Below are 15,923 nucleotides of genomic sequence, written 5' to 3' on the forward strand. Positions count from 1 at the left end.
CTCAATTTCAGGACCCTGGGATGACCTGAGCCAAAGGCAGATGCTTAATGACAGAGCCACCCAGGCACCCATAAATAAATCTTCTAAAAAAAAGACAATCAGTGAAAACTGAACAGGGACCAGTTATTATATGCTATTAAAGATTGTTGTGTTTATCTTAAAGTCCTAAAATAAGCCCTTATTTGCTAAACATAGATAATTAAGTATTCACAAATGAAATGATACGCTGCTTCAGATTTGCCCTACCCCCCAAAAGTGGAGGGAAATGCATCAAAACTTAAGAATGGAAAAAAGCTGGTAACCATTGAAGCTGGCCGAAGAAGACCTGAAGACTCATATTATTTTCTCTCTTTTTGTGTATTTGTGAAGCTATCTAGCAAACAAAAATTAACTTTTTGGAAAAATCACATGAAAGTACTGTATTCTATCTAAAATAGTAACTAACTTAATCATTCAACATACATACAAGAAGTGCCTGTTGTATGCGCCCTGCATCATTCTAGCTCCTGGGGATACAGTAGTGAATAAAGCAGAAGCAATTCCTGCTCTCACAGATCTTAAAGTCAAATGGAGAAGACTGGCAAAGAATATATAATTTCACATGGTTAACATTCTGAAGAAAAATAAAGTGTGCAGTGGATTAAAGAATAATGTGGGGAAGCTATTCTAGATAGGAGAGTGAGGAAATTTCACTCTGAGGACCCAACTTTTTTTTTTAATTTTTTTATTTTGTAATGAACATATAATGTATTATTAGCCCCAGGGGTACAGGTCTGTGAATCGCCAGGTTTACGCACTTTGCAGCACTCACCATAGCACATACCTTCCCCAATGTCCATAACCCAACCACCCTCTCCCTACGCCCCTCCCCCCAGCAATCCTCAGTGTGTTTTGTGAGATTAAGAATCTCTTATGGTTTGTCTCCCTCCCGATCCATCTTGTTTCATTTCTTCCTTTCCTACCTCCCGAAATCTCCCACGTTGCCTCTCAACCTCCTCATATCAGGGAGATCATATGATAATTGTCTTTCCCTGATTGACTTATTTCGCTAAGCATAATACCCTCTGAGGACCCAACTTTTGAGAGGGCACTGAACTGAGTAAGACAGAGAGCCATAGGAAGATTTAGGGAAGCAGCATTCCAGGCAGAAGAAAAGTACAAATTCAGAATATGGGAAAGTCTAAAATGCTTTATATAAAACTCTAGAAACTGTTCTCAGTGATTCTCTCAAGAATAATCTCTAAAGAGCACATTTTGTTTTTTAACTTTTTCTATTTGAGATTTATTCATTGGTGTGCCTGGTGGCTCCGTTAGTTATGCCTCTGCCTTCAGCTCAGGTCATGATCTCAGGGTCCTGTGATCCAGCCCCACATCGAACTCCCTGCTCAGCAGGGAGCCTGCTTCTCCCTCTCCTCCCTGCTCTTCCTCTCTCTCTATCTCAAATATATATAAAATATAAAATATATAAATATAAAAATATAAAATAAAAAACTGGAAAAAAGCAAAGTAAACACAAGATAAATGGAAGGAAATAATAAAGATAAGCATAGATATTAATAAAATAGAGAGTAGAAAGATAGGGAAAAGCAACAAATCCAAAAATTGATACTTTGATAATAACCACAAATTTGACACATCTTTAGCTAGACAGGCCAAGATGAAAATAGAAAAGTCAAGCAACCTTTCTTCTGATATGAACAAGGGGACATAACTATCTATAGTAATTTTAAAAAGGATTCTAAAGGAACATTATAAATAACTGTATGCCTACCAATTAGATAATCTAAAAGAAATTAACAAATTTCTAGAACTATTGAAACTCAAGAAAATCTGGATAGAATTATAACTAGTAAAAAAGATTGAATTAGCGGGGCGCCTGGGTGGCTCAGTGGGTTAAGCCGCTGCCTTCGGCTCAGGTCATGATCTCAGGGTCCTGGGATCGAGTCCCGCATCGGGCTCTCTGCTCAGCGGGGAGCCTGCTTCCTCCTCTCTCTGCCTGCCTCTCTGCCTACTTGTGATCTCTCTCTGTCAAATAAATAAATAAAATCTTTAGCAAAAAAAAAAAAAAAAAAAAAAAAAAAGATTGAATTAGGAATTTGAACCGCCCCCTCACCTGCCCCCAACAAAAGACCAAGAAAGACACCAAGAGTGCTAATGCACTGAGAAAATGCCATGTGTTAAAAGAAAGAAAAGGAAAAGAAAGCAAGGAGGAATCCATCTGCAAGCCAGGAAGAGAGGTCTCACCAGACATCCTGCTGGTACCTTGCTCATGGACTTCTAGCCTCCAGACTGAGAAAATTTCTGTTTTTTAAGCCTCTCAGTCTGCCATATTTTGTTATGGAAGCTTTAGAAGGCTAACACAGGTCTTTCTCAGCACCCATAACAACTCTTTATACTTCCCTTATACTACTTTTTAAAAGTTACTTCATATTTAAAAAATTATCTTAAAAAATTAGTTATTTGGGGGAGCCTGGGTGGCTCAGTGGGTTAAAGCGTCTGCCTTTGGTTCAGGTCATGATCCAGGGGTCCTGGGATCGAGCCCCGTATCAGGCTCTCTGCTCAGCTGGGAGCCTGTTTCCTCCTCTCTCTCTCTGCCTGCCTCTCTGCCTACTTGTGATCTCTGCCTGTCAAATAAATAAATAAAATCTTAAAAAAAAATTAGTTATTTGTAGATGTGTTCTCCCCCCTGCATGTTACTCTTTGTACTTAGTCACTTGCTTAGACTAAATCTGTGATTTCTATCTCCTATGCAATGTGGGGCCACCAGGATTTGTATTTAATTTTTATTCATTTTTTTAAAGTTTATTATTATTTTATTCATTCATTCATTCATTCATTCATTTTTTTCCCATCTATTTTTTAGTAATCTCTATACCTAACATGAGGCTCGAACTTATGACCCTGAGATCAAGAGTCGCATGCTCTTCCAAATGAGCCAGGCACCCCTTTAATTTCTATTGTTTTTTTTTTTTAAGCTTGGTTTCCTAGGGGTCTCCTCTGTGTCTGTATTATTTAGTGTTCAGTCAAAGAAAGATTGTGATCGAACACCTTAAGCCAGTAAGACTTCCACTCTCAGGTGCCTGGGTGGCTCAGTGGGTTAAGCCTCTGCCTTCGGCTCAGGTCATGATCTCAGGGCCCTGGAATCGAGTCCCACATCAGGTTCTCTGCTCAGCAGAGAGCCTGCTTCCTCCTCTCTCTCTTTTTCTGCCTGCCTCTCTGCCTACTTGTGATTTCTCTCTCTCTCTCTGTCAAATAAATAAATAAATAATCTTAAAAAAAAAAACTTTCACTCTCTACTGGTGGGTCAGTGTGTGCACTGAGGAACTGAGGAGTACATGCAACGTTCAGACTGTTTCCATTTCTTGTCTGGCTTTTACATTGTTCTAAGTCCTCTTGAGCCATCTTGCTTCTCAATTTTGCATGTGCTGTTGGCTTCACAGGCTAGAATGTTTGCATGATTTAGGACTCCTTGGTTTTTGCCTTTGATACATACACTCATAGCATTTGGTCCACTCTGGATATGTGGAAATCTCGTCAAGTCCCCTATGGCTCTGTCAGCTCTGAGAAATTACTGTTAAATCCCTGCCTGCTCTGCAAATCCATCGTTTGCCCCAAACAGGCCCACAAAAGCAATGAAGCAGAGCCACCTGCCATCCATATTTGTTTGTCGCTGAGATCACCAATTTAATATATAAGGCTCTAAATCAATCAAGCCTTCTCTGGCCAAAGCAACAAGAGTGTTGTTGATTTTCCTATCCTGCCTTAACCATATTGAACCTCTGTGCCAGCTGAACTGATTGAGGGCATGACAGTAATCCCAGGCAGGAACAACATGCCTGTCCTCCAAAATTCAGTGGTTTTCATAAAGAAGGACTTCTCAGCTTGTAGTATGCCTTTATTATTATTTCTAGAGTATCAAGTTATTATTTTGAAAGGTTTATCCAGCTTATACTTGCTTTTTGGAGAAAGGAAAGGATGTGTCAACCTTCTCACTCCACCATGCTGAAGTAAATCTTTTAATTTTCTCTCTCAAAATATCAAGAATTCCTTCCAGAGTCTGAGAAGTAATGTAGTATCTAGTTTCCATAGTTAAATGATTCAGGATCTCAAGAGTTAACATTTTACTTTTTAGACCTCTAGAGAAGTCACAACCACCAAAATGACAAAGATGCTTCTTAACTCATAGAGGACCAGGGTTTACTGCATTTTGTATATAGTATTACATTTTAAAAGACCTTTTTGTGTATAATATAGCTCCTGTATTTTGGAGTTGTTTCAATGTTACTTAATAACATATTCTTCTTTTAATTTCAGAGTTCAGTTAAGTTCCTTATGTCCTCCCCTGAAATTGCTTCCCTATCATGGGGGCAAATGAAAGTACAAGGCTCTACTAAAATCTATAAGGACTGCAAAGTGTGGCCAGGGGGAAGTCGGGCTTGGGATTGGAGAGAAACAGGAACTGAGGTAAGCTGTTAGTGTTTGATTAATACTGCATAAGGCTGACCAAGTAATTTTAAACGTCCTAAGCCATAATGACCAAGTGAAGAGTAACTATTCCTTTTATTCCTCTCTCTCTCTCAATATAATGCACATACCATTAAATCACTCTATTATTTTTTTTTCAAAGATTTTATTTATTTATTTATTTATTTATTTATTTGAGAGAGAGTGAGTGAGCCAGAGAGCAAACAAGCACAAGCAGGGGAAGGGCCGGAGGGAGAGGGAGGAGCAGACTCTCCACTGAGCAGGTAGCCCCATGCAGGCTCCCTCTGAAGACTCTAGGATCATGACCTGAGTGAAGGCAGGCATTTAACTAAGCCACTCAAGTGCCCCTAGCTCACCTTTTTAAAGTATGCAATTCAATGGACTTTTTATTGGCATAAACTTGTGCAGTAGTTACCAGTGCTAATTCCAGAATATACTTACCACCTCAAAAGGAAAACTCATAACCATAAGCAGCTACTCGCCATTCTTCCCTTTCTTCTCTCCCCACAACTCCTGCAACTGCTAATCTACTTTTCTTTTTTTAAGATTTTTTTTTTAGGGGCGCCTGGGTGGCTCAGTGGGTTAAGCCACTGCCTTCGGCTCAGGTCATGATCTCGGGGTCCTGGGATCAAGTCCCGCATGGGGCTCTCTGCTCAGCAGGGGGCCTGCTTCCCTTCATCTCTCTCTGCCTGCCTCTCTGCCTGCTTGTGATCTCTCTCTGTCAAATAAATAAATAAAATCTTTTAAAAAAAAAAGATTTTTTTTAAAAGATTTTATTTATTTATTTGACACAGAGAGAGAAATCACAAGTAGGCAGAGAGGCAGGCAGAGAGAGAGAGAGGGGAGGAAGCAGGCTCCCTGCAGAGCAGAGAGCCCGACACAGGACTTGATCCCAGGACCCTGGGATCATGACCTGAGCCGAAGGCAGAGGCTTTAACCCACTGAGCCACCCAGGTGCCCCTAAGATTTTATTTTTTTAAGTAATCTCTACACCCAATGTGAGGCTCAGACTGAAAACCTGAGATCAAGAGTTGCATGCTCTTCCAACTGAGCCAGCCAGGCTCCCCTAATCTATTTTCTGTTGCTATAGATGTGCTTGTTCTAGACTTTTATTATGAATAGAATCATTAAGTTCTCTTAGGTATATACCTAGGGTTGGAAATGCTGGTCATATGACAAGTCTAGATTTAATCTTTTGAGGAACTGCCAAGTTTTTTTCCAAAGCAAATGCACTGTTTTACATTTTAGATTGTAGGAATTATGAAGGTTCCAATTTTTCTAAGTCTCTCCTCACTGACACTTGGTGTTGTTTGTTTTGTTTTTATTATATATCATCTTGGTGGTTGTGAAATGTTATCTCATTGTGGTTTGAACTTGCATTTCCCTTATATTATACTTCCTCCAGGATTCTCATTGTGCCATGCCCAAGGTAGAGGTTGGGTGAAAGAAGAGAGCCCCTAGCTCTTGACCACATTCACTTAGGACTTGTTCTCAGCCACAGACAGCTGGGGGCAGGATGAAAAACGCTTAAGTCCTGTTTTTCCCAGGAACGAAGCCTTCCAGCTGGTAGCTGCATGGGGAAACAATTCTGTGTTCTTGGCCATAGCAATCTGGATGGAGTGTCCACCTCACTAAGCTAGGAGCAGGGTTGCAGGGCGGGTGAGGGTGGGGTGTCAGGCTGCAGTCTTTCTGAAAAACCACAAATACTCACCTTTCCTACCAAATATTTATAAATTGTCCCAAAGAGATGTTTCTTCATTTGCTGTTTGTTCCTAGGATAAAATTTTTTAATTTTTTTTTTGATTGGGGTGGGTGTAAAATTTTTTTTTGTGGGTTTTTTTTTTTTTTTAGTTTTTCTTTGTTTCTTTTAATAATTTTCATTTTGGAGCAGGTCATGGAGCTCTTCGTGCTGTAATGATAGAAGTTGTTCCTTCAGTTTTGAAAGATAATTTTGCTTGATATATAATTCTTGATTAAAATTCTTGTTCTTGGGGTGCCTGGGTGGCTCAGTGGGTTAAGCCTCTACCTTCGGTTCAGGCCATGATCCCAGGGTCCTGGGGCTCATCGGGGAGCCTGCTTCCCACCCCCCCTCTCTGCCTGCCTCTCTGCCTACTTGTGATCTCTGTCTGTCAAATAAATAAATAAAATCTTTAAAAAAAATAAAATAGAATTCTTTTTCTTTTAGCACTTTGAATATGTCATCCCACTTTTTGGGTTTCATTGGTTACTAATGAGAAACAACTATTAAAGTTTCCTTGACTTGACAAGTCATTTCTCTCTTGCTGCTTTCAAAATTCTTTGTCTTTTGCTTTTGACAATTTCACTGTGATGTGTCTACACATGAATCACTTTGAATTTATCCTACTTGGAATATGTTGAACTTTGTGGATGTGTACATTGTTTTTCATCAGATTTGGGGAATTTTCAGTTATTCTTCAAATATCCTTTCTGCCCTTCTGTCTCTCCTCTTCTGTAATACCCATTATGAGTATATTGTATGTTAAATGATAGTCCCTCAGGTGCCTGAGGCTTTGTTCATTTTCTTCTCTTTCCCTTTTTTTCTCAAATTGCCAGTCTCAGTTGATGTATTTTTCAGTTTTGCTGATTCTTACCTACTAATGAGCCTTTTTAGTGAAATTGTCACTTGGTTACTGTACTTTTCAACTCCAGCATTTCTATTTTAACCTTTAAAAAATAATTTCTAACTATTGATAGTCTCTATTTTTTAAGATATTGTCCTCATACTTTCCGTTAGTTCTTTGAATATGGTTTCCTAGAATAATAATTAGACAGAGGTTTCTTTATATGCCCGAAACCAGTAGGTGTTCCCAGTGTTTGCCAAGGGACTCTGTATGCAATTTGAGCCATGTAGTCAACACTCAGCCGGGGTGTTTAAAATTCTGCCTATTTCTTGCTTATGTAGGTATGTAGGTCAGCCAGAGCAGTGACCTTAGGGCCTTGTCATGTTATTCTTGAGCATGAGCACAATCATGGACATATATTTCAATACCAGGGTTTATATCAGAGCTTTTCAAAGCCCTCTGTGGATATCTTATTTCCCAATTTTCCCTTTTGAGTTTTTTGGATGACCTCTTGTTTCCCCTGTTGTCTAATGCATCAAGCAACTGCATTTTTAAAAATTTGTCTCTGGGGCTGCCTGGGTGCCTCAGTGGGTTAAGCCTCTGCCTTCAGCTCAGGTCATGATCTCAGGGTCCTGGGATCAAGGGCCACATCGGGCTCTCTGCTAGGCAGGGAGCCTACTTTCTCCTCTCTCTATCTTTCTCTCTCTGCTTGCCTCTCTGCCTACTTGTGATCTCTCTCTCTGACAAATAAATAAAATCTTTAAAAAAAAATTTGTCTCTAATAGTTTGGAACAAACTTCTTTGGAGGTGGCGGTGGGGGAAGAGATTTACAGGGCAAACTCCAAGTCAGATCAAATAAAGACAGCCTACAAGTTGGGCTGTCCAGAGAACCATCAGACTGGTCAAATAATGACGGTTTTCTGGGAATGGAGGTTTGAGAAAGTTTTGATCTATTACTCCATGTTGTGTGACTTCCAGAGAGGTAGTTTTCACTCTGACTGTGTTTGTTGCTTTTCAAGGCTACTACAGAACTGGGGATGGAGTAGATTGGAATAGGGCAAGTTAAAATTAGGCAAAGCTCACTTTTCAGTGATTTTTCTTTAATCAACGCACCCCAAATTCCTGGAAACCTTTGTTAACTTCTGCACAACAGAGTACGTTTATTTTTATACTTCTTCCATTATTTTCATTGCTTTTATGAAAAAAAGGATTTTCAGAGGTTCTTCACAACATTTTCTCTGATATCAATCAGAAATAACTGTTTCAGGGGTACCTGGCCTCAGTTGGTTAAGGGTCTGCCTTTTGCTCAGGTCATGATCCTGGGTTCCTGGAATCAAGCCCCAAATTAGGTTCTCTGCTCAGCAGGGAGCCTGCTTCTTCCTTTTCCTCTGCCTGCCACTGCCCCTGCTTGTGCTCTCTCTCTTTCTCTTTCTCTCAAATAAATAAATAAATAAATAAAACCTTAGAAAGAGGGAAAGGAAGGAAGGAAGGATGGACGAATAAAACTGTTTTGGATTCATACACAGTGATGTGCTGGTCATGGCTTTCACTGGCTTGTGAGAATTGATTGTTAAATTTTCAGGAATTTTGTAAGCCAGTTTTTAGATGGAGCCATTATTAAAAACTAGATTATATATTTACTCAGGTGAATCATTTAAGACCTATGTAATATATTTAAAATTCATTATTCCTAATTATTTTACTATATTCTCTGATTTTGAAATTATTTATATTCACTGTTACCTGTATGGTGAAAATAGTATATATGTGCTACTGTACATCTCTTATTAACTCTGCATTCAGTGATGTCACATTGGTATCTTAAATATCATGGGAATGTTTACACCACAGAAACTGGAAAACACTACATATTAGGGGTTCTTTTTTTTTTTTTGTCTTTGTAACTTAATGGCTTTGAAAATTGTATTATTAAACATAATAAGTTTAATTCATTGCAAATTGGGAAGAATAATAGACCTGCGTACTCAACATTCAAGTTTTAAGAATAAAATCTTAGAAATTTGATTCCTTTCTCTCCACCCTTATCAGTGTCCTGAATTTCCTTTATACTTTTCAAATACCTATCTGTAGCCACAACCAATATTTTGCATTGTTCTTCATATTCACACTTTTATATTAATGGTACCACCTCTTGTCCACTTTTTTTGTATTGAGATATTATTCTACTTTTCTCTATTCTTTTGTAAGCTGTGCTTTTTATTTCTATTTTCTCAGTAGTTATCTTTTTTTTTAAGATTTTATTTATTTATTTGACAGAGAGAGATCACAAGTAGGCAGAGAGGCAGGCAGAGAGAGAGGAGGAAGCAGGCTCCCTGCTGAGCAGAGAGCCCGATGTGGGTCTCGATCCCAGGACCCTGAGATCATGACCTGAGCCGAAGGCAGCGGCCCAACCCACTGAGCCACCCAGGCGCCCTCTCAGTAGTTATCTTTAAAATCGTGATATGTTAGGTTGAACCACATGAAATTAACAATATTTTCTAGAAAAAGAGTTGAATTTAGGAATTGTGTGTAGTTCATCCTAATAACACCTTAAGGTCTAAAATTAATTTTTATCTTTACTTTAGTACGCTTTCCTCTAATCACTTCCTTTCCATCTTACACATTATTGTTATCCAATAATTTAGTTCCTTTAAAAGTAGAAATTTTAGGGACGCCTGGGTGGCTCAGTTGGTTGGGCAGCTGCCTTCGGCTCGGGTCATGATCCCAGCATCCTGGGATCGAGTCCCATATCGGGCTCCTTGCTCCGCAGGGAGCCTGCTTCTCCGTCTGACTCTGCCTTCCACTCTGTCTGCCTGTGCTCGCTCTCGCTCGCTCTCTCTGACAAATAAATAAAATCTTTAAAAAAAAAAAAAAGTAGAAATTTTATTTTCTTATTTAATTAAGATACTTTGTTTTTTAATCATTACAATCAATGTTTGCTTATATTTATCCACATGTATACCAGTTTCCTTGCTTATCACCCCTTCTTTCTATTTGGATCAATTGTAAATTGATTTCTTTCTTTCTTTTCTTTCTTTTTTTTAAATTGCTATCCTTGCAAATTCCTTTAGTGAGGATCTTTTGATAAACTCTCTCCATTTTTGTTTGTCTGAAAAGGTTCTCATTTATTAATTCTAATTTTTCTAGGTGTTCTAGGTTGACAACAATTTTTTATCTGTGACAATAATTTTTTATCATAGACCCGAATGGTCTATGTCCTTTTTGACATTTGTCCTGTCAAAGACTTATATTTGTTTCTTCATGACATCCTACATTACTTTCAATCTGGGACAACTATTAGTTAATTTCCTGACTGGGAGCTTCCCAGATCATGCTGATTAGTGTACATTTGAACCCCAAAGTAACGTGTAGGCAAGTTTGTGATTATAAATTCTCAGGGGACACATTTTCCCCCAACACAGAGCCCCCGCTGGCTGAGACAGAGAGCTTTCTTTGTCCTTTTCCTGGATTTTTTGGGCCAATTCTTTTATTTATTTATTTATTTGACAGAGATCACACATAGGCAGAGAGGCAGGCAGAGAGAGAGAGAGAGAGGAGGAAGCAGAGTCCCCAGTGAGCAAAGAGCCCGATGTGAGGCTCGGTCCCAGGTCCCTGGGATCATGACCTGAGCCGAAGGCAGAGGCTTTAACCCATTGAGCCACCCAGGCACCCCACCCAATTCTTTTATTGAAGATGGGTTTAAGAAGGGCACGCTGCCCATTTGGGAGGGGTGTCACATTTCCAGTGTCCCGCCTTGCTTAAGGCTTGCCTCCTAGTCTCAGAGTGTCTCTTAAATTAATAAGTCAGGAAACGACAGATGTTGGCAAGGATGAGGAAAAAGGGGAACCTTCCTAAACTGTTAGGGGAATGCAAGCTGGTGCAGCCACAACCTATGGAGGTTCCTCAAAAATTTAAAAATATAGCTACCCTATAATCCAGCAATTGCACTACTGGGTATTTACCCCCAAAGATACAAATGTCGTGATCCTAAGGGGCACCTGCACCCCCATGTTTATAGCAGTGATGTCCCCAATACCCAAACTATGGAAAGAGTCCAGATGTCCTTCAAGAGATGAATGAGTAAAGGATGTGGTATACACACACACACACCCATATATATAAATAATATTCCATTGTGGTGTGTGTGTGTGTATGTGTGTGTGTGTAATGGAATATTACACAACCATCAAAAAATATTAAATCTTGCCATTTGCAACAATGTGGATGGAACTAGAGGGTATCATGCTGAGTGAAATAAGTCAGTTGTAGAAAGACAATTATCATATGATCTCCCTGATATACAGAATTTAAGAAACAAGGCAGAGAGGATCATAGGGGAAGAGAGTTAAAAATGAAACAAGATGAAACCAGAGAGGGAGACAAACCATAAGAGACTCTTAACCTCAGGAAACAAACTGAGGGTTGCTGGAGTGGAGGGGGAGTGGGAGGGCTGGGGAGGCTGGGTGTTGAACATTGGGGAGGGTATGTGTTGTGGTGAGCACTGGGTTTTGTGTAAGACTGATGAATCACAGACCAGTACCCCTGAAACAAACCTCTGTACACAAATGAAAAAATAGTTGAATATTGAAAACCTTAGCATATGAATAGTTTACTATAACTCCAAATGTATATAATTTGTAAACAAAATGATTTTATACTTCTAGAGTATCACATTCTATAGGACAATGATAAAATTTCTCATTAAAAATTAAAAAAAAAAAGAATGTAACAATGGCAAGTGCTGTTACTTCAATATCAGTTGATCATTCTGATTTTCAACTGTCTCTTCACTTTGGCCTCTGGGAATTTCCCTTTCCTTTGCAAGCTCAGCTAAGCATTTCAAGGGATGCTTATTTTTATCCAGCATTTGCAGGCATTTTGTTTAAAGAAATTTTCCTCAAGTGTAATAGTTTATCACATTATAAACAATCACACCTACATAAATCTGCATAGTAAACAGTCATACCTACATAACTGGGCTCCACAGAAGAAGAGAATTTCAGCACATGCTCTCTGTTCATGCCTTGGTTTTGAACCACATGCTGTCATCATTTCCATCCAAACATCTAGTTGCTTGTTAGCTACTAACCTTGATCTTAAAGAAATATACTGGATGGTTAAAAGGATTGAGATATAGGAGGGGTAGAATGAGAGAAGGCTGAGGAATAAGAAGACATAAGGCTTTTGAACCAAATAACTCCACTGTATTATTTTATAGAGTGAAGCCAGAGTGTAAGACGTAGGCAGTAGGATGGTTCACAGATGTCTGTAGTGTTGAGTTTATACCTTATTCAGTAGACAAGGCATAGTCACTTGAGATTTATGCAGGAGACTGATATGTCTGACAAAGATTATCCAGATTATGGCTATAAGATATATTGGAGTACTAATTTATGAGTGTGCCACATTGAAGAGATTTTTTTCCTCCTCAGAAATGGATTTAACACTATATAGTGTGCTTTTCCCAAATAAGACTATATGAATTAATATTACTATTAACCTCATCCTTTATTTAAGGAAAATTAAGGACAGAGAAGTTATATAACTTGCATAGACACAGAGCTAAAAAAAAAAAAAAAAAAAAATGTGAAATCAAATAGCAAACCCAGGTCACATTCTAACTTTATTTCCCATTCCTTCCTACTATATCATGATTCCTCATATAAACTTTAAGCTTAAAAACTATAAAACTGAAACTATAAAAAACTGTAAAACTAAAAAACCCTATAAAACTGAGGAGGTACTATTGATGATAATAGGAAGATAGGAAAGGGTTGCCATAAATTTAATTTTGATCTTTAAAGTTTTATTTGTCAGGGTGCCTTGATGGCTCAGTCATTGGGCATCTGCCTCGGCTCCAGTCATGATTCCAGGGTCCTGGGATTGAGCCTGCTCTGTGGGAAGCCTGCTTCTCCCACTCCCCTTCTGCCTTCTTGTGTTCCCTCTCTTTCTGTCAAATAATAAATAAAATCTTAAAAAAAATAAAGTTTTATTTGTCAGTAGGATAAGCAAGAGGAGGTAGTCTAGAAGACTAGAGGTTCTAGTTGGGATAAGAGCTGGGAGAGAGAGAGGAAAAACCGAGGTGTTGATCTATAGCTCACCTAGATAGGGGCAGACTGACATGGACTCAAAGGCCATGGAGTCTTCATTGACATAATGGAGACAGCCTACTTCACAGGGCTGATCTAAGGATTAAAGTACTGTGCTAGATGGGATATAGGCAATAGATGGAGCTGTTATTTTTCAGTCAGTAGTAGTGTGGGTGGAAATGAGACTTTGAAAACTATTAAGAAGGTGAAATTGACAGGATAAGGCGATTTGTTAGACTTAGCAGGTGAGGGAGAATTCTAGCATGGATAACTGGGTACATGGTGGTGCTGTTCATTGAGATTGGGTATATCAGAGCAGGAATAAATGTGTTTATGTTTAGAGCAAAGGCTGAGTAGAGAAAATGGTGTATGTTGAACCTGAATTTATATTAGGGCTTCTAGATAGAGATATGTAGTAGACATTTAGGTTCGTAAGTCCTGGCACTGTCACATTTTAGCTGGGTAACCTTAAACAAGTTATTTAGCCTTTCTGTGCCTCAGTTTAATTGTCTATAAAAGGAGAATAATAATGTCTGTTTTTCATAGGTTGATGTAAGAGCATGGCATGGGCTGGGAAGAATAAATTTTTTAAATGTATGCAACTTACCTTCATGCAAATTCATTCTTTTCTCTCAGTCAGTATTTCTCAGTGTCATTCATGAATCTCTTGCATCACAATCACCTAGAGTGCTTGTTTAAAATGCATGTTCTTTATCTCCCTCATTCTCCCAACCTACTCAATCAGAATCTCTTGGGGGTGGGACCTGGAAAATAATATACTTCAGGGGGTTGCTTTGAATATTAAATATGTTCATCTTTGTAAAGCTTCTGCCACAGTGCCTGTTACATAGTAGATACTTCATTTTTTATAATGATACACTTCCAAAATTTCCTTTCAATCCACATCTCCTATATTTTATAACACACCTGAAGACCTAGTCATTCCATACCAAATACTTACTCCCTTACAAACTTACCATGATCTTTCATTCCTTTGTACTTTTGCTAAAACCATTTCATTTACTTGAAATTACCTGCTTCCCTTTATACCTGATGAAGTCTTACATGTCCTTCAATTCTTAGCCTTTGTATTATCTCCTCTCTGAAGCACTTCCTGATAATCCTTGTGAGAACAAGCTGCTCTCTTGTTATTTCTGTAATACTTTGTGCCTCTACGATAGCACTTTGTATGGTCCATCTGTATTTTATTATTTTTTTAAGATTTTATTTATTTATTTGACAGAGATCACAAGTAGGCATAAAGGCAGGCAGAGAGGGGGGCGGTGGGAGAAGCGGACTCCCTGCGAAGCCAGATGTGGGGCTCGATCCTAGGACCCTGAGATCTTGACCTGAGCCAAAGGCAGAGGCTTCTCTGAGGAATCACATTATAATTCCTTTTTTTTTTTCCCCAAGATTTTATTTATTTATTTATTTGAGAGAGAGAGAGAGAGTGAACTCAAGCAGAGGGAAGGAAAGAGAAGAGGGAGGAAGAGTGGAAAGGAGAAGGACAAGCAGACTCAGTGCTGAGCAAGGAGCCCTGCGTGGGGCTCAAGCCCCCATCCCTGAAATCACCACCTGAGCCAAAACCAAGAGTTGGATGTTTAACCGAGTGAGCCATCCAAGTCCCCATGTTGTGATTCCTTTTTAATTAGTTTAAAAGGGGAAGATTTGTCTAGGTGGTATGGTCAGTTGAGGGTCCAGCTCTTGGTTTTGGCTGGGGTCATGATCTTGGGGTTGTGACAGTGAGCCCTACTTCGAGCTCCAGGCTCGGTGCAGAGTCTGCATGGGATTCTTTCTTCCTCTCCCTGCCCTTCCTACTTGTGCTCTCTCTCTCTTTAAAATAAAAAATATTTAAAAATATAGGGGCGCCTGGGTGGCTCAGTGGGTTAAAGCCTCTGCCTTCGGCTCAGGTCATGATCTCAGGGTCCTGGGATCGAGCCCCGCGTTGGGCTCTCTGCTCAGCGAGGAGCTTGCTTCCCTCTTTCTCTCTCTCTCTCTGCCTGCCTCTCTGCCTACTTGTGATCTCTGTCTGTGAAATAAATGAATAAAATCTTTGAAAAAAATATTAAAAAAAATATATAGCAGATTTTATCATGATTACATAATGGAAATACCAAGAAAATGTATTGTCTTCAACTAGTGTCCTTAAAATAAAAATACTAAATACTATTGTTAAATAATACTAAATACTACTACCTCCTCCCAAAACTCTACCAGTCATGAAACAACTATTATGTATGTAGTCAAATACAGCTTTTCCAGGATCATACAACTAATCATTATTGGAACTAGGATTTGAACCTGAGTCCTACTGTAAAGCCCATACTTTTCTACTATCTCATACTGTCTTTGCTCATTTCTATTCTGAAGTAATAATTGTCTTACAGGAGAAGACGTTACTATGTGTAAACATACATGGGTCATTCATGTATATATTCTTTTGTTAGGGTGAAAGGAGTCAAGAAGGAAAATATAACAAGTTTAAAATGAAAAGAAAGCCAAACTGGGGTGCCTGGATGGCTCAGTTTTTATGCATCCCACTCTTGGTTTCAGCTCAAGTCAGGATCTCAGGGTTCTGAGTTTGAGTCTCAAGTCAGGCTCTGCACTCGGTGTGGAGTCCACTTGTCTCTCTCCCTCCCCCTCTGCCCCTTCCCCACTTTTTCTCCAATAAACAAACAAACAAACAAATAAATAAATAAAAGGGGGGGTTGGGGAGAAAGCCAAACCATCCAAGGGCAACTAAAGGAAATGTGGAAACTTTACTCCA

At 39.1% G+C, this 15,923-nt stretch overlaps 1 protein-coding gene across 1 annotated transcript in view; it reads left to right on the plus strand.

Moving 5' to 3' along the window:
- AAMDC (adipogenesis associated Mth938 domain containing) overlaps nucleotides 1-15,923 on the plus strand; it is a 40,022-nt gene that overhangs the window by 9,522 nt on the left and 14,577 nt on the right. The window contains exon 2 of the mRNA XM_059411641.1: nucleotides 4,315-4,464. Coding sequence (XP_059267624.1) covers nucleotides 4,333-4,464 — 132 coding nt within the window. The 5' untranslated portion in view covers nucleotides 4,315-4,332. The remainder of the gene's footprint in view (nucleotides 1-4,314; nucleotides 4,465-15,923) is intronic.

The sequence above is a fragment of the Mustela nigripes genome, chromosome 1 (genome assembly GCF_022355385.1).
Source record: "Mustela nigripes isolate SB6536 chromosome 1, MUSNIG.SB6536, whole genome shotgun sequence".
In the NCBI taxonomy this organism is placed as follows: Eukaryota; Metazoa; Chordata; class Mammalia; order Carnivora; family Mustelidae; genus Mustela; species Mustela nigripes.